The sequence below is a fragment of the Coregonus lavaretus genome (genome assembly GCF_964263955.1).
Source record: "Coregonus lavaretus genome assembly, chromosome: 17".
NCBI lineage: Eukaryota > Metazoa > Chordata > Actinopteri > Salmoniformes > Salmonidae > Coregonus > Coregonus lavaretus.
This window is the reverse complement of record NC_140004.1, coordinates 35,112,233-35,138,642: the sequence shown is the minus strand read 5'-3', so window position 1 is coordinate 35,138,642 and position 26,410 is coordinate 35,112,233. Positions and strand designations below refer to the sequence as shown.

The window sequence follows — 26,410 nt, the reverse complement described above, 5'->3', positions numbered from 1 at the left end:
GAGTACTGTCTGGGGTATTATAGTAGGGCCAGAGTACTGTCTGTGGTATTATAGTAGGGCCAGAGTACTGTCTGTGGTATTATAGTAGGGCCAGAGTACTGTCTGTGGTATTATAGTAGGGCCAGAGTACTGTCTGTGGTATTATAGTAGGGCTAGAGTACTGTCTGTGTGGTATTATAGTAGGGCCAGAGTACTGTCTGTGTTGTATTATAGTAGGGCCAGAGTACTGTCTGTGGTATTTTAGTAGGGCCAGAGTACTGTCTGTGGTATTATAGTAGGGCCAGAGTACTGTCTGTGGTATTATAGTAGGGCCAGAGTACTGTCTGTGGTATTATAGTAGGGCCAGAGTACTGTCTGTGGTATTATAGTAGGGCCAGAGTACTGTCTGTGGTATTATAGTAGGGCTAGAGTACTGTCTGTGTGGTATTATAGTAGGGCCAGAGTACTGTATGTGGTATTATAGTAGGGCCAGAGTACTGTCTGTGTTATTATAGTAGGGCCAGAGTACTGTCTGTGGTATTATAGTAGGGCCAGAGTACTGTCTGTGTGGTATTATAGTAGGGCCAGAGTACTGTCTGTGTGGTATTATAGTAGGACCAGAGTACAGTCTGTGGTATTATAGTAGGGCTAGAGTACTGTCTGTGTGGTATTATAGTATGGCCAGAGTACTGTCTGTGGTATTATAGTAGGGCCAGAGTACTGTCTGTGGTATTATAGTAGGCCCAGAGTACTGTCTGTGGTATTATAGTAGGGCCAGAGTACTGTCTGTGGTATTATAGTAGGGCCAGAGTACTGTCTGTGGTATTATAGTAGGGCCAGAGTACTGTCTGTGGTATTATAGTAGGGCCAGAGTACTGTCTGCGGTATTATAGTAGGGCCAGAGTACTGTCTGTGGTATTATAGTAGGGCCAGAGTACTGTCTGTGGTATTATAGTAGGGCCAGAGTACTGTCTGTGGTATTATAGTAGGGCCAGAGTACTGTCTGTTGTATTATAGTAGGGCCAGAGTACTGTCTGTTGTATTATAGTATGGCCAGAGTACTGTGTTTTGTATTATAGTAGGGCCAGAGTACTGTCTGTGGTATTATAGTAGGGCCAGAGGACTGTCTGTGATATTATAGTAGGGCCAGAGTACTGTCTGTTGTATTATAGTAGGGCCAGAGTACTGTCTGTGGTATTATAGTAGGGCCAGAGTACTGTCTGTTGTATTATAGTAGGGCCAGAGTACTGTCTGGTATTATAGTATGGCCAGAGTACTGTGTTTTGTATTATAGTAGGGCCAGAGTACTGTCTGTGGTGTTATAGTAGGGCCAGAGTACTGTCTGTGTGGTATTATAGTAGGGCCAGAGTACTGTCTGTGGTATTATAGTAGGGCTAGAGTACTGTCTGTGTGGTATTATAGTAGGGCCAGAGTACTGTCTGTGTGGTATTATAGTAGGGCCAGAGTACTGTCTGTGTGGTATTATAGTAGGGCCAGAGTACTGTCTGTGTGATGGTGATTTAGAGTAGAGCTCTCAGCTGGGTGAGGGAGTGGGTTCAACAGCACTCTGTATGGAGACCAGTCTCGAATATAACATGTGTCAGAAGCCTGTCGGACACAAACCAGCTGGAACGTAGGATGAGGAAAAAGGCCCGTGTCCCAATACTAATTCCTCTACTGGAATTAGATCATTAGGGCACACCGTAGCAAAACGTTTTGCATTGGAAACTGTAAATGAGCGTTTCTTATTGAACAAGTTCAGGTAGTCTCCCCCGTATTTCTGTCAATTTTCTTCCAGTTGGTGCCTCTCTAGCCATATTATCTACCATGAGATAAATGGGATGAATGGACACTCATGTAATCCACCACTAAGGTCAACTCTAACACTAACCCTCTCTGTTTGACTTCCTCAGATATCCGAGAACTTCTACTGTGATCTGAACTCAGACCAGTTTAAAGGGTTCCTGAAATCCCACACGCCACAGACGGACCACTCCACCCTCTCCCGAGCAGCCATCTTCTCCATCACATACCCCTCCCCAGACATCTACCTGGTCATCAAGGTAAGATACGCATCTCATCTACCTGCACCTATCTACAGTACCTGCTCATTCAGGTAATACACACGTCTGTACGGCACCTACCGTATCTACAGTTGCTACACTATAGAACTAAATATATACCACTTAATAGAGGCTTTTATCCAAAGCGACTGAACAGTAGTGCACTTCATGCATACATTTTCATATGGTTGGCCCCAGCTGGAATTGAACCCACGACCCTGACGTATGTACCTCCTCACACGTATTACCTATGGTGCCACTATCTATCTGTGTGTTAAGGTAGCATACAGTAGGTAACTCTCCATAGACCCCTGTGGCGCAGTGGTCTAAGGCACTGTATTGCAGTGCTAGCTGTGCCACTAGAGATCCTGGTTCGAATCCACAATTGGCCCAGCGTCGTCCAGGATAGGGGAGGGAATGGCCGGCAGGGATGTAGCTCAGTTGGTTGTCAGTGGGTTCGTTTCCCACGGGGGGCCAGTAAAAAAGAATAATATATATATATATATATATATATACAGTGCCCTCCACTATTATTGGCACCCCTGTTTAAGATGTGGTCGAGGACTTCCAAAAATTTTCCTTTTTTTTAAACAACATAGAACCCAAATGCAAAAAAAGAGAAAAATCCAACCTTTTATTTAAGTACATGACTTTGGTGGTAAAAAAAAAAATCACATATTTAGAAAAAAAAAAACTTGAAATCATGTGTCCCACAATTATTGGCACCCCTAACAATTCCGCTGAAAATTTTAATTTAATTTTTTAAAAATATATTTTTCTGTAGTTGCTAAAGTTGGTCAGGGTATCTAGGAACTTTTAATTAGTAATTCATGACTTCCTGTTTCCCTGGGGTATAAATATGACGTGACACAGAGGCCTAATTCTCTTACCCATTTGTCAACATGGCAAAGACAAGAGAACACACCATTCAAGTAAGGCAGATTTGTGTCGACCTTCATAAGTCAGGCAATGGCTACAAGAAAATAGCCACTCGCCTTAACTTGCCCGTATCTACAGTCAGAGGAATCATTAAGAAGTTTAAAACAACTGGAACAGTGACAAACAAGGCTGGAAGAGGTCCCAAGTTTATCTTGCCACAACGCACAGTGAGGAGGATGGTAAGAGAAGTAAAAAAAAGTCCTAAGCTCACTGTCACAGAATTGCATCAAAGAGTGGCATCTTGGGGTCACAAAGTCTCCAAAACAACCATCAGACGTTCTCTACATGCCAACAAGCTGTTTGGGAGGCATGCAAGGAAAAAGCCTTTTCTCACTAACACTCACAAACGTAAACGTCTGGAGTTTGCTAAGCGGCACTGGGACTTCAACTGGGATCGTGTGCTTTGGTCAGATGAGACTAAGATTGAGCTTTTTGGCAACAAACACTCTAAGTGGGTCTGGCGTAAAACAAAAGATGAGTATGCCGAAAAGCACCTCATGCCCACCGTGAAGTATGGTGGAGGATCTGTGATGCTGTGGGCCTGTTTCTCTTCCAAAGGCCCTGGGAACCTTGTTAGGGTGCATGGCATTATGAACGCTTTGAACTACCAGGACATTTTAAATAAAAACCTGATTGCCTCTGCCAGAAAGATGAAGATGGGTCGTCATTGGGTCTTTCAGCAGGATAATGATCCAAAACATGTGGCAAAATCTACACAAAAATGGTTCAGCAGTCACAAACTCAAGGTCCTCCCATGGCCATCTCAGTCCCCAGACCTCAACCCAATCGAAAACCTGTGGGGCGAGCTAAAGAGGAGAGTGCATAAGAGAGGACCCAGGACACTGGATGATTTAGAAAGATTGTGCAAAGAAGAATGGTCAAAGATCCCTCTCTCTGTGTTCTCCAATCTTGTGAAATGTTATAGGAGGAGATTAAGTGCTGTCTTGTTGGCAAAAGGTGGTTGTACAAAGTATTAACATCAGGGGTGCCAATAATTGTGGGACACATGATTTCAAGTTATTTTTTTTCTAAATGTGTGATTTTTTTTTTTTACACCAAAGTAATGTACTTAAATAAAAGGTTGGATTTTTCTCTTTTTTTGCATTTGGGTTCTATGTTGTTTAAAAAACAAGGAGAATTTTTGGAAGTCCTCGACCACATCTTAAACAGGGGTGCCAATAATTGTGGAGGGCACTGTATATATATATATATATAAAAAAGAATAATGTATGCACTCACTAACTGTAAGTCGCTCTGGATAAGAGCGTCTGCTAAATGACTAAAATGTAAAAGTAAAAATGTGTACAGTATTAGCTTGGTCAGTGATGTACCTCTGTGTCCTGGCTGTGTTTCAGTGATGTACCTCTGTGTCCTGGCTGTGTTTCAGTGATGTACCTCTGTGTCCTGGCTGTGTTTCAGTGATGTACCTCTGTGTCCTGGCTGTGTTTCAGTGATGTACCTCTGTGTCCTGGCTGTGTTTCAGTGATGTACCTCTGTGTCCTGGCTGTGTTTCAGTGATGTACCTCTGTGTCCTGGCTGTGTTTCAGTGATGTACCTCTGTGTCCTGGCTGTGTTTCAGTGATGTACCTCTGTGTCCCGGCTGTGTTTCAGATAGAGAAGGTGCTGCAGCAGGGAGAGATCAGTGACTGTGCGGAACCATACATGGTCATGAAGGATACTGACTCAGCAAAGGTAGAGTGCCATGAGGGGACACACACACACACACACAGACACACACACACACACACACACACACACACACACACAGACACACACACACACACACACACAGACACACACACACACACAGACACACACACACACACAGACACACACACAGACACACACACAGACACACACACACACACACACACACACACACACACACACACACACACACACACACACACACAGACACACACACAGACACACACACACACACACACACACACACACAGACACACACACACACACACACACACACACACACACACACACACACACACACACACACACACACACACACACACACACACACACACAGACACACACACAGACACACACACACACACACACACACACACACACACAGACACACACACACAGCTATAGGTTGTAATTGTGGTTCTGTGTGGTTCCCTGGGTCAGAACAAGGAGAAGCTGGAGAAGCTGCGAAATCAGTCCGAGACGTTCTGTCAGAGACTTGGTCGTTACCGCATGCCCTTTGCCTGGGCTACGGTCAACATCATGAACGTCATCAGCACCGCCACACTGGACCGAGACACCTCCGACTCTGACAGCCTCAACGGTCTGTGTGTGTGTGTGATAAGCTGGTTAACTCTTGAACTGATGAGCACAAGGCTTGTTTAATCTTACTTTACTTTTCTGCACCTGACTTGACTGACTTGTCATGGTTCACCTCACCTCCCCTGTCCAGGTAAATCCAGCAGTCTGGATAAGAGAGGTCAGTTGCCAAGGAGGAACTCGGAGAGGTTCGGTACCATGGAAGACCAGTGTAACCTGTCTGCCTTCAAACCTGCCACCATCACCATCAGCACCTTCTGCAAACAGGTCTGGACACATGCACTAGAGAAAACAACACACACACTACAATATAAACATCGATCCAGCGACATAAGCATCGCTATGCTCAGAGAAAGTCTTAGTCAGAGAATGCTTGACGCTGTGGGTATCACCTTGAGACAAGGCATTCTTTCATTCCACACATAATCCACAGAGCAGACACGTGATAAGACCTGGCCATATATAACCAGGTATCAAGTACACATACCATACATTCTCCATACTTGGCATCGCACAGCAAGGGTGCATTTTTCCATCCTACTAGCAACTGTGGATAAGCCCAAGAATTGGTCCCACAAGAACACTTAGAGTTGCAGTGCTCAATATATCACTTTCATATGTGAAGTTGTTGGAAAAGATGAAAGATGTCCTCTGTGCAACACTGCATATTCACAATGTTGAATTCTGAGGTGTTCAGAGACATTATGTCACTGTATCTTGTACACATGAACACAAAGACATGTTCATTTGACTGAACTGGACCCTGCTCTGTTTAAGGAGGGGGACCGTCTGAGTGATGAGGACCTGTTTAAGTTCCTGGCAGACATCAAGAAGTTCTCATCCCTGCAGAGAAGAATTAAAACCATACCAGGTGATCCGCTATTCAACCACACAGCAAGACCTGGCTGTCTGTGTATGCTGTTTCATTCCATTCAACCCAACAACAAGTGACTAGAATGTCCCATTTCTAAGAACAAGTGTATATGTTATGCCTGGGTTTATGTGTTTAAGTGACTCCATGCATTTAAAATAGCTGAATGGGCTATTCTGTATAATTCAGAATCAATTGCTTACAGTGGTGAAAACCTGTGGGACTGAAACCTTCCTATACTTACGCCCTACTTTGGAATAATTCTGAATTAACATAGTTTGAGACTGTATTTGACTTATTTTTGACTTGATCTATTTTAGGTACAATAAAACTGGATGTGACCCCGGTCCATGAGAACCCAGTGGCCTGTCTGTCTACTGAGCTGATCCCAGTCAAACCACTGGCTGAGAAGAACATCCGACCTGTCAAAGAGGTGTTGGAGTTCCCCTCCAGCGAGGTCTATGTTCCACACAGCACTTACAGGTGAGCACACACATACACACACACACACTGCACAACAGCATTTACAGGTTAGTTCACTCACTCAATCCTCCTGAAACCACTTTTTGAATATTGCATATCCTGCTCATTCTCCTCAAAGCTCACTTGGTCGCTTCATTATCGGTGGATATAGCCTTTAGCGTTACAGACCGCATGTATTTACCATAGCACATACAGTTGAAGTCGGAAGTTTACATACACTTAGGTTGGAGTCATTAAAACTGTTTTTTCAACCACTCCACAAATGTCTTGTTAACAAACTATAGTTTTGGCATGTCGGTTAGGATATCTACTTTGTGCATGACACAAGTCATTTTTCCAACAATTGTTTACAGACAGATTATTTCACTTATAATTCACTATCACAATTCCAGTGGGTCAGAAGTTTACATACAGTGAGGGGAAAAAGTATTTGATCGCCTGCTGATTTTGTACGTTTGCCCACTGACAAAGAAATGATCAGTCTATATTCTGCCCTGGAATTGCGTTCCCGTGCAAAACTAGACAGATAGCTAACAACTGAGTCTTCAATAAAACTTCCAAGGCGTGACTTTTCTTGAACGAATGTATTGAAAACGTTTATGTTGTGAAACTGCAAATACAGAAAATAATATACTTTAGTATTCAATTCACATTGACATACTGTAGCTGTACATTATACATTTCAAGTTGAAGTTGCATAAATACAAAGCAAGTGCCAAGTTACCATGTATCTGGCATGACGACAAACCAAATAGATAATTACTCTGAGTAACAACTAGCCAACTCCTTTCATTACTCTAATAATGTACAAACACCTCTGTACAATAACAAAGCATATTACACTAGAAACAGTAACAAACTATAGTATGTTTTACACTTCTTTTACATGATGCACGAGCAAACTAATACAGCTAACCGCATCCATGAAAGTCAATGCAATTTGCGTGAGTAAATGTAACCAACTAACATTGATAAGTAAGCAATTCTGTCAATAACAATATTATCATCACTTGCAATATGCTTGAATTGAACTTACAAACAAATATTTTCTGAGGCTGAAGCGTAACAAGAAATAGTTGCACTGAAAGAACTGTACAGTAGCGTTGTTTCTAGCTGCTTGTCTGCGTGCAGAATGACTACTTTACTTCCGGTTTTTGTACATTATTCTAAGTACCAGAAAGCTCCACTAGAGGGCGCTAAACACCATGGAACACAATGAAAGTCACTCTTAATCACTATAATAAAATAATCTGTTACCTTCTAACAAGATGGCAGCACAGTCTATAATTTTAATGGTAGGTTTATTTGAACAGTGAGAGACAGAATAACAACAAAAAAATCCAGAAAAACATTATAAATTGATTTGCATTTTCATGAAGGAAATAAGTATTTGACCCCCTCTCAATCAGAAAGATTTCTGGCTCCCAGGTGTCTTTTATACAGGTAACGAGCTGAGATTAGGAGCACACTCTTAAAGGGAGTGCTCCTAATCTCAGATTGTTACCTGTATAAAAGACACCTGTCCACAGAATAAATCAATCAATCAGATTCTAAACTCTCCACCATGGCCAAGACCAAAGAGCTCCCAAGGATGTCAGGGACAAGATTGTAGACCTACACAAGGCTGGAATGGGCTACAAGACCATCGCCAAGCAGCTTGGTGAGAAGGTGACAACAGTTGGTGCGATTATTCGCAAATGGAAGAAACACAAAATAACTGTCAATCTCCCTCGGCCTGGGGCTCCACGCAAGATCTCACCTCGTGGACTTGCAATGATCATGAGAACGGTGAGGAATCAGCCCAGAGGATCTTGTCAATGATCTCAAGGCAGCTGGGACCATAGTCACCAAGAAAACAATTGGTAACACACTACGCCGTGAAGGACTGAAATCCTGCAGCGCCCGCAAGGTCCCCCTGCTCAAGAAAGCACATATACAGGCCCGTCTGAAGTTTGCCAATTAACATCTGAATGATTCAGAGGAGAACTGGGTGAAAATGTTGTGGTCAGATGAGACCAAAATGGAGCTCTTTGGCATCAACTCAACTCGCCGTGTTTGGAGGAGGAGGAATGCTGCCTATGACCCCAAGAACACCATCCCCACTGCTTTGGGGGTGTTTTTCTGCTAAGGGGACAGGACAACTTCACCGCATCAAAGGGAGGATGGACGGGGCCATGTACCGTCAAATCTTGGTGAGAACCTCCTTCCCTCAGCCAGGGCATTGAAAATGGGTCGTGGATGGGTATTCCAGCATGACAATGACCCAAAACACACGGCCAAGGCAACAAAGGAGTGGCTCAAGAAGAAGCACATTAAGGTCCTGGAGTGGCCTAGCCAGTCTCCAGACCTTAATCCCATAGAAAATCTGTGGAGGGAGCTGAAGGTTCGAGTTGCCAAACGTCAGGCACAAAACTTTAATGACTTGGAGAAGATCTGCAAAGAGGGGTGGGACAAAATCCCTCCTGAGATGTGTGCAAACCTGGTAGCCAACTACAAGAAACGTCTGACCTCTGTGATTGCCAACAAGGGCTTTGCCACCAAGTACTAAGTCATGTTTTGCAGAGGGGTCAAATACTTTTTTCCCTCATTAAAATGCAAATCAATTTATAACATTTCTGACATGTTATTCTGTCTCTCACTGTTCAAATAAACCTACCATTAAAATTATAGACTGATCATGTCTTTGTTTGTGGGCAAACGTACAAAATCAGCAGGGGATCAAATACTTTTTTCCCTCACTGTACACTAAGTTGACTGTGCCTTTTAAACAGCTTGGAAAATTCCAGAAAAGGATGTCATGGCTTTAGAAGCTTCTGATAGGCTAATTGACATCATTTGAGTCAATTGGAGGTGTACCTGTGGATGTATTTCAAGGCCTACCTTCAAACTCAGTGCCTCTTTGCTTGACATCATGGGAAAATCAAAAGAAATCAGCCAAGACCTCAGAAAAAAAAATGGTAGACCTCCACAAGTCTGGTTCATCCTTGGGAGCAATTTCCAAATGCCTGAAGGTACCATGTTCATCTGTACAAACAATAGTACGCAAGTATAAACACCATGGGACCACATAGCCGTCATACAGCTCAGGAAGGAGACGTGTTCTGACTCCTAGAAATTAACGTACTTTGGTGCAAAAAGTGCAAATCGATCCCAGAACAACAGCAAAGGACCTTGTGAAGATGCTGGAGGAAACAGGTACAAAAGTATCTATATCCACAGTAAAACGAGTCCTATATCGACATAACCTGAAAGGCCGCTCAGCAAGGAAGAAGTCACTGCTCCAAAACTGCCATAAAAAAGCCAGACTACGGTTTGCAACTGCACATGGGGACAAATATCATACTTTTTGGAGAAATGTCCTCTGGTCTGATGAAACAAAAATAGAACTGTTTGGCCATAATGACCATTGTTATGTTTGGAGGAAAGGGGGAAGGCTTGCAAGCCGAAGAACACCATCCCAAACGTGAAGCACGGGGGTGGCAGCATCATGCTGTGGGGGTGCTTTGCTGCAGGAGGGACTGGTGCACTTCACAAAATAGATGGCATCATGAGGAAGGAAAATTATGTGGATATATTGAAGCAACATCTTAAGTGTATTCTGTCTCCATGCTAAGGTACTTAACACAGCACATAATGTAGCTTCAGGCCTTTTCCATTGACATTGTAAACAGGTTTGCTGGGTCTTTTTCAACCAGTCTGACCTGACACAACCTCCAATGCTGTCAACACTTCACTCCTTCCTCCTCACTGCTCGCTAGATGAAGGGTGTGTCCCAAATGGCACCCTATTCCCCATAGGGCTCTGGCCAAAAGTAGTGCACTATATAGCGAACAGGGTCCATTTGGGAGATAGCCTAAGAGTGTGTCTCCTGTCTCAGGACAGATGACTACATTGTTTTTAATCTCACACTAATGTTCACACCACATTTGGATTGTTGGTAAGACGCTAGTTTTCAGGCCCACGCAGTGTATTGTGTAATATCATGCATTTGTTAGCTGAACAGGGTCTGATCTACATTTTACATTTAGCAGACGCTCTTATCCAGAGCGACTTAGTTCGTGAGTGCATACATTTTCAAACTGCCCCCCCGTGGGAATCGAACCCACAACCCTGGCGTTGCAAGCGCCATGCTCTACCAACTGAGCTACACGGGGGGACTAATGGTGTAGTATGGATGTGCAGGCTCAGGCAGTCTAACTCTGAGTAGGAGTGGTGGTGCTGGTGCACTATGGTCATATCCTGACCACCTGACCAGGAAGAACTCTGGGCACTAACCTTTAGCAGGCTATACGCAGGGCTTGGGCTGCGTCCCTTTAATATCTCCTTTCTCCTGAAGTGTGCAGTCATTCACTACTTCCCACAAATATAAAGCATTAGATTCTTGGAGGCATGGACTAGTGGGAGTTTCCACCATATTTCTTATACCAGTCATTTTGTTTTAGAATCAGTGAAGGGAATTGAACAAGTGCACACCTTGGGAGGAAGGAGAGATAATGAGTTTCTACTTACTGTGTCACCTGGAACTCTCTTAAATTACCACATCATTCCTTTCATCATTAGGAAGTAATGTGAGTATGTGCAGGAAACAGAAAAATAACAATTTCTCTCTCCCCCCCCCCCCCCCCCCCCCTCCAGGAACCTGCTCTATGTGTACCCCCAGCGACTCAACTTTGTCAACAGGCTGACATCAGGAGGAAGGAACATCACCATTAAAATCCAGTTTATGAGCGGAGAAGACCCCAGCTGTGTGATGCCTGTGAGTTTCTCACACACAAACACACACAGTCTTGGGGACACAATTCAGTCCCATTCAAAATCCTATTTTTCCTAACCCTAAACATAACCTTAAGCCTAAACCTAATTCTAACACTAATTCTAACCTTAACCCTAAGCACCCTAGAAATAGCATTTGACCTTGTGGGGACTAAGAAAATGACCCTAGTTGGTCAAATCTTTGTTTGTTTACTATTCTTGTGGAGACTTCTGGTCCCCACAAGTATAGTTAAACACGTCCACACGCGCGAGCGCGCACACACACACACACACACACACACACACACACACACACGGTGTTCACCCACGTCACTGTGACATTGTACAACATGGTTTTATAGATTTTACTCTGCTTTCTTTTTCCTCATAGGTCATTTTTGGAAAATCGAATGGTCCTGAGTTTGTGCAGGAAGTATACACCCCAGTCACGTACCATAACAAGCAAGTGGATACTATTTTAAATAGTAAATGCTAAATTACAATAACACAACTATGGCATGACATGCTACATATATAACGATCATATATATTTTTTGTGTTCTCTCTGTCCTGTGTGACTCTGCCTCAGGTCTCCAGACTTCTATGAGGAGGTGAAGATGGCTCTGCCTGCCAGGCTGACTGAGAGACACCACCTGTTGTTCACGTTCTACCACATCAGCTGTCAACAGAAACAGAACCAGACAGGAGCCAGTGAGGCACTCATAGGATACTCTGTAAGTTTGACCCCTCATGCCTGGTCTCCTCAGAGTGGGAGTGCTGATCTAGGATCAGGTTCCCCTGTCCATGCAATCTTATTCATTGTGATCTAAAAGGCTAAACTGATCCTAGAGCAGCACTCCTACTCTGAGACATAATGGCGGCGTTTACACAGGCAGCCCAATTTTGGTCTTTCGCCCGATTATTGGTAAAAAATCTGATCTGATTGGTCAAAAGAGCAATGATTGGCAAAATATCATAATTAGGCTGCCTGTGTAAACCTGTCTTTATGAATACGGGCCCTGGTCTCATCTGGTCTGGATCAGTCTATGATCTGGCCTAGTCCAGATCAGTTTCACTCCACACTAGTTTCATATGGTCTGAGATGAACGTGCAGATACTCTACTGAACATGGCGCTGGACTGAAAAGTTGAATCATGGTTATTTATGATCAATCTACCAGTAAGTGATTCTCCTCAATGATGTGGAGAGGTAGATGCGTCTCCAGTATGTATCCGTCCATGGTCAATGTTTCCTGTGGCTGATCTTCTGTCTATCCCCTGGTATATTGTAGTGGCTGCCTATACTGAGTACTGACAGACTACAGACGGGTCAGTACTGCATCCCCATCGCCCTGGACAGATTGCCTGTCAACTACTCAATGCACTCACCTGAGGTAACCATTCATTTGGCCATTTCAATTATCCAGACAACAGTTGAAATTAAGTTGTATCACTAAAATGTAAAGAGGGGAGAGGCTCCCCCTTGTGGAGAGAATGTCAGTTACATTTATTTTTCATTAATAGGTTGATTTACTGACTTATTGATTGGGTTTAGATGGCAACAGACATTATATTTCTTTAGCACAAAGTACAAGGCATGTGAATAGGCTCAGAATGACTTAATATGTCAATGTCTCTCTCTGCAGAAGATTCTCCCTCAGGTTCTTGATATGTCTCTCTCTCTCTCTCTCTCTCTCTCTCTCTCTCTCTCTCTCTCTCTCTCTCTCTCTCTCTCTCTCTCTCTCTCTCTCCCTCTCTTTCTGCAGAAGATTTTCCCTCAGGTTCTCAATATGTCAATGTCTCTGTCTCTCGCTCTCTCTCTCTCTGCAGAAGATTCTCCTTCAGGTTCTTAATATGTCAATCTCTCTCTCTGCAGAGGATTCCCCCTCAGGTTCCTCCAGTCAAGTGGATGGAAAGTCACAAAGGAGTGTTCAACCTGGAGATACAGGCTGTGTCCTCAGTACACACACAGGTGAGTCTACCACACACACACACACACACACACACACACACACACACTTTATTTATTCATTTATTTACCGAACCCCAGGACAACCACTTGGAGCGTTTCTTCACATTGTGCCATGCCCTGGAAGGCGGAGTGATGTTCCCGCTCCGGGTTCGGGAAGAGAAGATTCCGGAGAACAAGCTGGAGCACGAGCTGAAGCTGAGCATCATCTCCCTGTCCTCTTCTAGACTGGAACCTCTGGTCCTCTACCTCCATCTGGTCTTAGATAAACTCTTCACCCTCATCATGCAGCCCATGGTCATCGCTGGACAGACAGGTATCTATAGGGACATGTCACCAGGACTTTCAGACAGACAGGTATCTATAGGGACATGTCACCAGGGCTTTCAGACAGACAGGTACCCAGTGGGACATCACCTGGGATTTCTGACATACTGGTAGAGCAAGACAGGTACTCCACTGGTAGGACAGACAAGTAGTGTGAGAGTTTACCTGATATGTTTGACCTGTGTTGTGTTAACCGTGTGTGTGTTTATTTCCTAGCCAACCTGGCCCAGATAGCATTTGAGTCGGTGGTGTCCATCGTCAACAGTCTCCACAACAGCCAGGAGCTGGCCAGGGACCAGCAGGGCAGGAACGGTCTCCTAGCAACATACCTGTACTGGGTGTTCCGTCTACCTGACTCCCATGAGCTCCTCAACACAGGTAGGAAGGAACCACCGGACACGTTATCATGGTGATGTAACTGTATGGGCAGTCTTACTTGTGAAGAGAATGGACATAGTCTTATTTGCGCAACAAGAATGTGCTCAGCTGAGCACAGTAACTGTAGATAACTTACATGAAACAGAAGTCATTGAAATATACAATTCTGTAGAACTGCAGGTCTGTGCAACCTAAAGTAAAGTGTAACCAGGTAGATCATGCCAGTGACAAGGTTCTCAAAAGAGGACCGTCGTGCTCTCCCAAAAGTTTGGTTGGTGCGTAAAACCTGTGAATCCAGATAAGCCAAAAAGTGAATCCGCACACAAAAAGATGTTGCATAAAGCTGACTTAATTTAGTTTTTTTAATGAATTTTTACTGCATCAGGATAGCGTACATAGACGTTTCGACTTAATAGCCTTCTTCAGTGTGTAGGTAAAGTGTGGCGTCCAGGTAGGTCATCCTAGTCATATGGTTCTCCCCTGTTTGTGTCTGTGTCCAGGTCCAGGGGGGGTGGTACCTCCCACTGAGGGCCGCTACAGTACTATGGGGCGAGCCTCAGCCACCACAGTAGGAACCATGTTACTGCAGTCCCGGATCCGCAGCAGCAGCAACCCTGATATCCCTGCCCCACACAGTGCAGAGGACACAGAGGTCAAAAACATCCTGTCAGCTAAGGTACTGCTACACATACAGAGTTGTGGTTGAGTGGGTAACACTGCATGTTCAATCCCTGAGTCCTCCTCTCACACTTTGTCTCCTCTTAAAGGGATACTTCCGGAATTTGGCAACAAAGCCCTTTTCCTACTTCCCCAGAGTCAGATGAACAATGCTAACTAGCGCTAGCATGCTAGCTGTTACCATAGTCTTCTAGTCATTGCGTTAAGGCTAGTTAGCAATTGCGCTAATGCTAGTTAGCAACTTCCTTCAAACTGCACACAGAGACATACAAATGAAATCCACGAGTTCATCTGACTCTGGAGAAGTAGATAAAGGGCTTCATTGCCAAAATCCCAAAGTATCCCTTTAACTTGTCAGCCCCTCTGTTTCTGAATCTCCACTCTCCTTTAAAAAAAAGGGGGGGAAGGTACTGCTACACTAAAGACATAGAGTCAATGAACATCCCGTCTAGAGCCTGCCACAAACACATGTTGCTACTGTAGCTACATCCTCTAGTGTCACGAGTGTCTCTCAGACTGTGGCTGGTTTACAACACATCAGTACCTTCAAGGCTTTTGATATCCCCTGGGTCTATGGCTGTAGTGTAGACTCACTGGTTTGGGCCAATTAAAACCATGTCTGCATTCCAAATGACACCCCATGGGCCATGGTCAAAAATAGTGCACTATATAGGGAACAGGGTGCCATTTTGGGACGCACACACCACATTTGTTTGTCTCTTTGTGTCTGAAGCTACAATAGCCCAGGTAGTCCAGTGTAGGACGGTCTGATTCAGATTCTTCATGACCACCTTGTTTTTGCTGTCCTCTCTCTCAGGGCCAGAACAACCCAGGCAGTCGCATGTCCACCTATGTGGATGTGAGCAGCCACCCTCAGAGCTCTACAGGCGGGACCCGGCCCTCCAACAGAAAGGTAACAGAAAGATCCCCGGAATAAATGTCTTTATTCTCCTCTGTGATGCCAACAGTCACCAGCAGAGGGCAGTGTGACACTGAGCAGACCAGAGCACATACCGTAGCATGTAGACTTCTATAAAGTATCTTCCATACTAGCCAAACACTGACAATAACATCCTCATTTGCGTTCTGAGTAGAATGTTCTATATACGTCGCAGTAGGATGTTACATGGCAGCCAGTAAAATCTTAAATCTGTAATAGATCATGTGATGTGGATTTCTATGGTGTTGGAGCAAACCACACTGGCATGTGAAATAGCAGCTGAACATGGCATTGAACTGTGGTTCTATACATTCACAAATATTTAACAGAGATTAAATAGTGTGTGTGTGCATTTCAAAATCAAATCACTCTGTTTTGAGGCGCTGATCTTGTGTTGTTAGCCATGCTAAAATAAGACCAGACCCTTCCTTTTGAAACGCTGTATCTGATTTCACTGGCTGGGGTCACAGTGCATTGGCTAGCTCTGGTTTGTGTTGAACTGAGGACTGTTGGCACCAGCAGTCAGTCAGTCATTCAGTCAGTAATTAAATCTGTCTGTCTGTCTGAGTGTCACTCCCTCTCTCTAATCTCTCTTTCTCTCTAACATATAAGTTGTACTTTGCTTTTAAGAAGTAATCCGTTATAACACTGTGATAGTCCAGGATGGATGTGATCCTTTGAAATAGTACACTGTATTCTATATGTAGGTTACCAGACACTACTGTATTAGTGGTGGTAGTAACCCAAGGCTCTGTTTCTCCTCTGACAGCAGTTCCATGAGGAGTTAGCTCTACAGATTGTGGTCAGCACGGGAGTCTGCAGAGAGAACGCATACAAATACGCCTGGTTCTTCTTTGAACTGCTGGTGAGTGTGTTCAATATACACTGAATGTACAAACATTAGCAAACCTTCCTAATATTGAGTTGCACCCCCTTTTGCCCTCAGAACAGCCTCAATTCTTTGGGGCATGGACTCTACAAGGTTTTGAAAGCGTTCCACAGGGATGTTGGCCCATGTTGACTCCAATGCTTCCCACAGTAGTGTCAAGTTGGCTTGTAGTGGATCTCTACTCCGTATAGCACATTCCAGCTCATCCCACAGATGCTCAATTGTCTTGATCTGGTGACTGGGCAAGCCACTGCGGTAAGCTGAATTCACTGTCATGTTCGTGGAACCATTCCTGGACAATCCTACTGAAAAAAATAATTTGCAGATGGACACACTGCTTCCATGAAGGGATGCACCTGATTGGCGATGATGTTCAGATATCCTGTGGCATTCAAATGTTGCTCCACTTTTATCAAGGGGCTCAATGTGTGCCATGAAAACACACCTTACACCATCACACCACCACCACCAGCCTGCAATGTTGACATGCGGCATGATGGATGATTGAACTCATGTGGTTTTCTCCATACCCTAGTTCTCCCATCAGCGTGAAACAGCAGGAACCGGGATTCATCAGACCAGGCAATGTTTTTCCAATTCTCCAGTGTCCAGTGTTTTCGTTTCTTAGCCCACTGAAACCGAATGTTCTTGTTTTTCTGCTGAAAGAAGTAGAACTCGGCTGCCATACCCCATTCGTGTCAAGGTACGAAAAGTTGTGCATTCTTTTATGGGTCTTTGGGCACCAATGTTGTACTGGACTGTCAGTTGACTAACTGTAGCCTGCCTGTTGCTCTGCACAATTTGTGTCAGCCTCCTTTGTCGTCTTTCATCAATGAACTGATTTCGACCACTGGCCTGCCGTTGGCTGGATGTCCTTTGGGTGGTGGACCATTCTTGATACACACAGAAAACTGTTGAGCGTGAAAATCCCAGCACCGTTGCAGTTCTTGACACACTCAAACCGTTGCGCCTGGCACCTACTACCATACCCCGTTCAAAGGCACTTTAAATATTTTGTCTTGCCCATTCACACTCTGAATGGCACACGTACACAATCTATGTCTCAAATGTCTCAAGGCTTTAAAATATTTATTTAACCTGTCTCCTCCCCTTCATCTACACTGATTTGAAGTGGATTTAACAAGTTACATCAATAAGGGATGATAGCTTTCACCTGGTCATTTTATCATGGAAAGAGCAGGTGTTCCTAATGTTTTGTACACTCAGTGTATTTACTTTAATGGCAAATAAGCTCTAGCATTTTTAGCTTAATGGAGTGGTTTTTGGACTACAATGAAGGAATGTGTGTGTGTGTGTCCAGGTGAAGAGCATGGCCCAGCACGTGTCTCAGCTGGAGAAGCAAGACGTCCCTCGCAGGAGCCGCTTCTCAGACCGCTTCAAAGATGACGTCACCACAATCGTCTCCGTGGTTACTGCTGAGATAGGGACCATCCTGGTCAAACAGAAGAAGGTTAGTAATAGTGTCATTATGAGCCTTTATATACACCAGCACTTTTAATAAACTTACAAACACTTTTTCAGATAATTAATCAATCTATCAAATCATCACTTAATGCCAGTCCTTTTTTTTTTTTTCTCTAAGTAGACCATTGGCTGTTTTTAACTGAAAATCTAATGTTTTATTTGTTGTTGTGTTGTTGTTGTTGTTGTTAGGAGTTGGAACAGGCAGAGAAGGTGAACATCAGCCTGGCCTTCTTCCTGTATGACCTGCTGTCTCTAATGGACAGAGGCTTTGTCTTCATCCTGGTCAAAAACTACTGCAACCAGGTCACTACCACAATACACTACCCTAATCAGAATAATGCAACCAAGTCACAATAAACTACCCTAATTTATTGTTTTTCCCACCAGATGTCGGCAAAGACCATTTCCATGCCAACCCTGATTAGCATGCGATTGGAGTTCCTGCGTATCCTGTGCAGTCATGAGCACTACCTCAACCTCAGCCTTTACTTCAGTAGCCCCGCCTCCGCACCCACCTCCCCATGCCCATCCATCTCCTCACAGGTCAGTTTGCATGTCAGTCAAAATCGTATTGACCAGTCCCTCACCTGGCTTTGGGATTTTAGGTTATAGCGTAGTATGGTTGAGTAAGGTGGGTTCTCTCTCTCTGGCTTTAAATACTCTTTCTCTACTTTTATATTCCAACCTCTTTCTCTCTTTCTCTCTTTCTCTCTCTCTCTCTCTCTCTCTCTCTCTCTCTCTCTCTCTCTCTCTCTCTCTCTCTCTCTCTCTCTCTCTTGCTCTCTATCCCCCGTCTCTCTCTCTCTCTCTCTCTCTCGCTCTCTATCCCCCGTCTCTCGCTCTCTATCCCCCGTCTCGCTCTCTATCCCCCGTCTCTCTCTCTCTCTCCCTCCCCCGTCTCTCTCTCCCTCCCCCGTCTCTCTCTCCCTCCCCCGTCTCTCTCTCTCTCCCCCGTCTCTCTCTGCAGAGCTCCAGTTCGTATAGTTTCCAGGAGCAGAGGATCCTGGGGCTGTTTGAGCTGTCTCAGGAGTTTAAACAGCAGCACTACCTCGCTGGTCTACTGCTGACCGAGCTCAGCGCTGCACTGGACATGGAGTCAGAGGGGTCAGTACACACACCATACAAGAGACACACACACACAACACCTCACTGCCCACTATCTCAGGGGCCAGCCAACTACACACAGACAAACAGAAAAATGTGTGTGTGTGTAGGGGTAAAGTCCAGAGGAAGGCCATCAACGCCACCTACAGTCTGCTGTGTGCCCATGACCTGGACCAGCGCTGTACCCGGCCTGAGGTCCGGGCCAAGGTGGCCACTCTCTACCTCCCCCTGGTGGGCATCATCATCGACTCCATCAACTACCTGGACTTCACAGGTACTGGCCTGGCCACATCCCATATCCACACCTATACCCTACCCATTGGGACTTAATGTAGAGTCTGGCTAAGGAGTTGGTTGATTAGTTTGGAACTGGGTTGATGTGAACTGTGTTTAGAGAGTGTTTGGTGCAGAGCCGTGGCTGAGTGGTAACAATCTTTGCTCTCAACAAATATGTGACTCCCCACCGTAGTCTCCCCTTCCAACTTTCTCCCCTCTCTACCTCTGTATCTCCTTAGTAACTTCTAATCTGTCTAAATAAAACTTGAAAATATATATTTTTTAAAAGTATTTGACCCTTGTGTGTCTCCGTAGTGTCAGAGGCTCGCGGAGGGAAGAACAAGACAGGAGGGTCAGATGAAGACCCCGACAATGTCCCGCCCATTAATCAGTCTATTGCAATGGCAATCGCCGGCAATCCCTTCAACACCTTGGCGAGGAATGCCCTGCCTTCCATGGTGTCTGTGGTAAGGCTATAGGAATGTTGCCATGGTTTCGTATTCCAAGCACATACTGTATGTTTGGGTTCCTCCATCAGACCTGGATTAAGTTTGCTTTTTAAAATGATTTATTAACAATTTCAATTAGAGTAGTAAATTCCTTGTTCTGTAGTTTTGTGACTAGTGGTGATAAAGGTGTGTGTGTGTGTGTGTGTGTGTGTGTGTGTGTGCATGCACACATCCGCAAGGGGGCGGTGGTGTAGCAGGTGTGCTGCTGTGAGGTAGACTGATGAGCTGTAGGAAGCACACACACTCCATCCATTGTGAGATGCCAGCTCTCTTTCTCTCTCGCTCTCTCGCTCTCTATCTCTCTCTCACACACACACACACATTTTGGGAGATGCTTTATGGGCAGGCATTATCATCATAAGTGAATTGGGCTGTGCTGAGAGACACACACATCCATCAAACGTAGCCACGGCAACCACACAGCCACAGAACACCCTCCCTCTGTCTCTCCTATCATACCTTGTCTGTGCTAGATGGATGTATACAATGCTAACTGTCTATTCTTTTTTTTTTTTTTTACAGTTTTGATAAGTGTTTAACATATTAAGACATTGAACTCAAGTCGAGGCCCTAAGCCTGCCATCTGAGTAATAGCATCTATGGAATCAGTAGGAGTTGAATGGTTGTCTTCATCAAAGGTCCCAATCTACTCCGTGTAATAGTGTTACTCAATGGTAGACACGGGTCTGTATGGAATATTACTCAACCTCTGAATTAGATGTAGCGCCAGTGGAGAGCCTTGGCAGCGGATAATTGGGAATCCCAATAAAATACAACAACCCATAAACCACACTATACTATGTCTCTGTCCACTCTAACGTATACAGTACGTCTCTGTCTCCCTTCCTCTACCAGTCTGCTAAGGCAGTGGCCAGCCTCTGTGTGTGTGGTATGTTCTATAGTAATATAACTCTGTCGCTCTCCTCTCTAGCAGTCTGGTAAGGCGGTGGCCACCCTGTCAGCAGAGACCAGTCGTAACCTGCTGGTGTGTTTCCTGTGGGTGATGAAGAACGCTGAGAGGAGTCTGATCCAGCGCTGGACTGTAGACATGCCGTCAGCACAGCTCAACAGACTGCTAGAACTACTCACCATTTGTGTTTCCTGCTTTGAGTACAGGGTAAGAATGTCTGCGCCCTGCATGGAGTACATACCTAATTAATGTCTGTAAATAGGATGTATGTGTGTGTGCATGCCTTCACGCATTTGTGTGTGTGTGTTATGTGCAGGGGAAGCGAAGCAGTGATAAGGTGAGCACCCAGGCCTTACAGAAGTCCCAGCAGGCTAAGTTGCAGCTGGAGGACTCCCTACTGAGGGGCATTGGAGCCCGGGGGGAAATGATGCGACGGGCTGGAGGTCAGTACCACCCACCACTCTCTCTGATTGATCAAAAGTAGCTAAATCCACAGTACACGACTTATAAGTATATCTCCTGAAAAGCAGCTCTGAGTAGCTGAAAAGGGAATGATGGTACTCCTAAGCTGCTTTTTGATTGGACGAGAGTCTGCCTGCCCTTTTATCCCTGACCTTTGACCCTGACAGGAAGTGACCGTGCAGGTCAGAGAGTGAACCTGCGCTGGAGAAAAGACCTGACACAGTGGAGGCAGACCAACGACAAACACGACAAGTGAGTTACACACACACACACACACACACACACAGAGTACAAATGCAATTCATTCAGACATGAATTACACATCTCTCCTGGTATGGAAGAAGATAGATTGTCAGACAATGCCATTGGAAGAAACTAGTGAAGAGAACCCCCTCTCCTGTTTCCCCTCAGAACCAAAGCAGAGCTGGACCAGGAGGCTCTGATCAGTGGGAATCTGGCTACTGAGTCCAACCTCATCGTCCTGGACCTACTGGAGACCATAGTACAGGTCACAACATCTTTCTTCTTATGTTTTCAATCTACCTCTACTTCTTTCTGCCCTTTTCTGTCTAATCTCTCTCTCTCTTTATCTCTCTCTCTCTCTTTATCTCTCTCTTTATCTCTCTCTCTTTATCTCTCTCTCTCTCTCTTTATCTCTCTCTCTCTCTCTTTATCTCTCGCTCTCTCGCTCTCTCTCGCTATGGTCGTGTTTGAGATTGACTGCAGACTGACTGTTCTACAAATCACCTTGCATCCTAAATAACTACTGATTGTTTGTAGATCAGTCTGTCAGCATTTACCAACAATGCATCACGAATTTTGATACTCTCTTGAACACAGCCAACATCATAAGTGTCCTCTCTTGTCCCATTTGGCTGACAGCATTCTCTCTCTGTCTTCCATACAGGCTGTTCCATTGGCTGACTGTAAGGACAGTGTAGTGGGTGGCGTGTTGAGGGTGTTGCTACACTGTCTCACCTGCAACCAGAGTACAACCTTCCTGTCTCACTGCTTCAGCACACTGCGAGCACTCGTCGTCAAGGTAGTGTCTATACACAATATCTACTGACGGTATTGTGTGTGAGTGTATGCATGTGCGTGCGCTGATAGTATTGTGTGTATTATAGTTTGGTGACCTGCTGTTTGAAGAGGAAGCCGAGCAGTGTGCAGACCTGTGTCAGAAGGTGCTTCAGCACTGTAGCAGTCCTGTGGATGGAAACAGAAGCCAGGCCTGCGCTACCCTATACCTCATCATGAGATACAGCTTCAGCTCAGCCAACGTGAGTACACACGCACACACAGAATCCGTCTCATCCTTTTTCCTCTAACACCCAGTCGTTTCCATGTCTATTTTGAGCTCAGTGGAGAAAGTTGCTGAATGATGTGTTTCTGAGTACTTAGAAGTGAACAGGGAGATATGTCACTGTCTACCCCTGTGTCCCTGCCTTTCTGTAAGTAATGGCTGTACAAGTGAGAAAAAGGGAGAGGGAGAGAGAGGCACCACACCACCCCAACCAGTTAGCACCCTCCCAAACCAACCAGTTAACACCCTCCAAACCAACCAGTTAGCACCCTCCCAAACCAACCAGTTAACACCCTCCAAACCAACCAGTTAGCACCCTCCCAAACCAACCAGTTAACACCCTCCAAACCAACCAGTTAGCACCCTCCCAAACCAACCAGTTAACACCCTCCAAACCAACCAGTTAGCACCCTCCCAAACCAACCAGTTAACACCCTCCAAACCAACCAGTTAGCACCCTCCCAAACCAACCAGTTAACACCCTCCAAACCAACCAGTTAGCACCCTCCCAAACCAACCAGTTAACACCCTCCAAACCAACCAGTTAGCACCCTCCCAAGCCAACCAGTTAGCACCCTCCCAAGCCAACCAGTTAACACCCTCCCATGCCAACCAGTTAACACCCTCCCAAACCAACCAGTTAACACCCTCCCAAACCAACCAGTTAACACCCTCCCAAACCAACCATGGCCACAACCCATATAGGTCCCCCCAGGTCAAACCAAGCCTCCTGCCCCTTCCATGCCCCCAACCCCCACAACTTGAAAATCACACATATGCCCAGGCGGAGAGCAACAAGTTAGATCAGACTTAACCCACTCCATGAAAATAATCAAAATAAAACAGAAACATTTTACATTTGACTAGAATTTAAAATAGAAATAATCTCAATAGAGAAAGATGTCCTCCTGTGTGCTACCTATATCCCCCCACTAGAATCCCCATACTTGAATGAAGACAGCTTCTCTATCCTAGAGTGGGAGGTCAACCATTTCCAGGCCCAGGGACATGTACTAGTCTGACCTAAACGCCAGAACTGGACAAGAACCTGACACCCTCAGCACACATGGGGACAAGCACCTACCTGTAGGGGACTGCATTCCCACCCAAATATGCCCCCCTAGACATAACTACGACAAAACAACCAACAAAAATGGGTCACAACTCTTGCAGCTCTGTCGCATGCTGGGTCTGTACATAGTCAGTGGTAGGCTTCGAGGGGAATCCTACGGTAGGTACACCTACAGCTCATCCCTTGGCAGTAGTACTGTAGACTACTTTATTACATTTACATTTTAGTCATTTAGCAGACGCTCTTATCCAGAGCGACTTACAGTTAGTGAGTGCACACATTTTATTTTTTATTTTTTTCATACTGGCCCCCCGTGGGAAACGAACCCACAACCCTGGCATTGCAAACGCCATGCTCTACCAACTGAGCTACATCCCTGCCGGCCATTCCCTCCCCTACCCTGGACGACGCTGGGCCAATTGTGCACCGCCCCATGGGTCTCCCGGTCGCGGCCGGCGATGACAGAGCCTGGATTCGAACCAGGATCTCTAGTGGCACAGCTAGCACTGCGATGCAGTGCCTTAGACCACTGCGCCACTCGGGAGACACTTTATCACTGACCTCAACCCAGAGTCTCTCAGAGCGGTCAGTCAGCCAACTAACACCCCTATCAGACCACAGCAAAATCACAATCTACTTGAACAGAGCAATACTCAACCATGAGGTATCGAAGCCAAATAATCTGCATGCTTTTATGGAATGCTATAGATGGAAGCAGGGTAGTGTAGAAACCTACCAAAAAACGATTGGCCAACAACAAATCCAATCCCTCCTAGACAACTTCCTGGACAAAATGTTTCCCTGCAATAGTGAAGGTGTAAACTTAGCAGTAGGAAGCCTGAACAGTATATGTGACCGACCACCTCGATTCGGTCTTATGTAGCAAAATTTGAAATTGTGTTTTTTACATTGAATGAAAGTAGAAACTCAGAGCTAGAAAATGTTATATCATACACTGCAGTTGAGGAAAAATGGGAAAGTAATTCTGCTTTGAAAGTCGATAAACTTGTAACCCCACTTTTGAAAAATGGCCCTTGAATGTTTTGGTACACCTACTGGAGATCTCTTCTTTGTCTACACCCCATTCAGCATCGTTCACATCCTCTTAAGCCTTAGCCCCACCCATCTCTTTAAGGATTCACATGTGAGTCCATGTGCTAAACAGAGTGAGTAGTTTAGTAAACAACCAAAGATTTCAAGACTAAAAGTGGTAAAAGTAGTAGCCTACAATAAGGAAAAACTCCAGGTAAAAATACACTTTATCTAGTCCTTAGCCTAATCTGACTTTGGTGCAGGTCATGTTGTTCTTCACATTACTGTCTCTGGTAAACACACACTATATCAAATCAAGTATACGTTTAGGAAGTATAAGTCATGTGAAGGAAATGCTATAACCACCCCCCAGCCACATCTAGCTAAGTGGATGGGTCACTATTGTCTAGACATGTACACATGTTCATGAAATACAATAGATGGTGGTAATCACCCCTAGACATACCTGGCTAACTTTATGGGTCATGTAATCATCTGGCGAAGTGGTGTCTTTTGTTTAGACATGTAGCTAGCTAGCTAAACAATGAACCGGCATAATTCCAACTCATAATACTACCAACACAAACATTGTCATAGCTGTTGTATGAATCTGCAGGTAGCTAAAGAGCTAACCAACTAGGTTCAATGTTAGGTAGCTAACATTGGGCTATAATTTGCAATGCAAATAGATCCTGATTAGAATAATATTACTACACAGATCATACATGTAACGTTAGCTAGCGAGCCAGCAAGCTAACGTTAGCTAGCTATTTGAAACTTATAATATCAGAAAATGTAGCTAGACTCTTACCCATTTAACTCTGTTTAGTTTGTAGCTACATCTTGTTTGGCCAGTGTTGTCAAGTCACTCCGGTTCACACTGACCGAGGCGTGTGCAGAAAGTAGCCTATCACTTTTTCCAACTGATCTGTCGATAGTGCCTGCTAAATTCAGGGAATCAATGTTGTTCAGAAAAGTAGCAAAACTTTTGTAGTTCTCGATGGCTAACGTTATATCTTTAAAAAACAGCACGGTAGAAAGGACTATCAACACATACTGAGCAGCTCACGTTATAGACAGAAGCATGCTACATGGCAGACCAATCCAAACTCATCTCTCGGCATGTCCAGCCCATCCATTATCTCAGCCAATCATGGCTAGCGGGAAGGTTCCTTTCTTTTTTCGTGGCTAAACCAACTATGCTCGTAATTTTAACAATTTTATTCGGATTTATGGACAGAATACAAGTTTGTTATTAAAGCACATGAAAGTTCACATGTTCCTGAAGGCATTTCTGCAAAACAACACATTTTGATCAAAAGTAAATGTTTACGTTCAAATGCCTCTCCTGTGAAGTAGTGACATGCGACATACGCCTAGTTTCCTGAAACGAGTCACATATTTGACCTATCAGCTAACATATCACATTTTAAAAAATCAAGGAGAAAAACTAACAACAATGAGAAATGGATTGATAAAGAATGCAAAAACCTAATAAGGAAATTGAGAAATCTATCCAACCAAAAAGACAGAACCAGAAAACCAGAACCTACACCTTCACTATGGTGTAACACTAAAACAGTACAGAAATACACTAAGAAAAAATAAGAAACAGCATGTCAGAAAACTTCTCAATGTGATTGAAGAGTCCATAGAATCTAACCACTTCTGGGAAAATTGGAACAC

General features: G+C 44.6%; 1 protein-coding gene across 1 annotated transcript in view; it reads left to right on the top strand.

Annotated features, from left to right (window-relative positions):
• Positions 1–26,410, top strand: part of LOC311145140 (dedicator of cytokinesis protein 8-like) — a 68,840-nt gene that overhangs the window by 27,017 nt on the left and 15,413 nt on the right. Inside the window, exons 9-36 of the mRNA XM_084181334.1 lie at positions 1,893–2,042; positions 4,593–4,673; positions 5,130–5,289; positions 5,419–5,552; positions 6,063–6,156; positions 6,477–6,639; positions 11,275–11,395; positions 11,783–11,853; positions 11,981–12,125; positions 12,683–12,784; positions 13,267–13,362; positions 13,441–13,675; positions 13,903–14,064; positions 14,565–14,740; positions 15,560–15,655; positions 16,452–16,547; positions 17,893–18,042; positions 18,246–18,359; positions 18,444–18,599; positions 19,024–19,160; positions 19,271–19,434; positions 19,752–19,903; positions 20,877–21,062; positions 21,172–21,298; positions 21,485–21,569; positions 21,729–21,825; positions 22,225–22,359; positions 22,445–22,597. Coding sequence (XP_084037460.1) covers positions 1,893–2,042; positions 4,593–4,673; positions 5,130–5,289; positions 5,419–5,552; positions 6,063–6,156; positions 6,477–6,639; positions 11,275–11,395; positions 11,783–11,853; positions 11,981–12,125; positions 12,683–12,784; positions 13,267–13,362; positions 13,441–13,675; positions 13,903–14,064; positions 14,565–14,740; positions 15,560–15,655; positions 16,452–16,547; positions 17,893–18,042; positions 18,246–18,359; positions 18,444–18,599; positions 19,024–19,160; positions 19,271–19,434; positions 19,752–19,903; positions 20,877–21,062; positions 21,172–21,298; positions 21,485–21,569; positions 21,729–21,825; positions 22,225–22,359; positions 22,445–22,597 — 3,738 coding nt within the window. The remainder of the gene's footprint in view (positions 1–1,892; positions 2,043–4,592; positions 4,674–5,129; positions 5,290–5,418; positions 5,553–6,062; positions 6,157–6,476; positions 6,640–11,274; positions 11,396–11,782; positions 11,854–11,980; positions 12,126–12,682; positions 12,785–13,266; positions 13,363–13,440; positions 13,676–13,902; positions 14,065–14,564; positions 14,741–15,559; positions 15,656–16,451; positions 16,548–17,892; positions 18,043–18,245; positions 18,360–18,443; positions 18,600–19,023; positions 19,161–19,270; positions 19,435–19,751; positions 19,904–20,876; positions 21,063–21,171; positions 21,299–21,484; positions 21,570–21,728; positions 21,826–22,224; positions 22,360–22,444; positions 22,598–26,410) is intronic.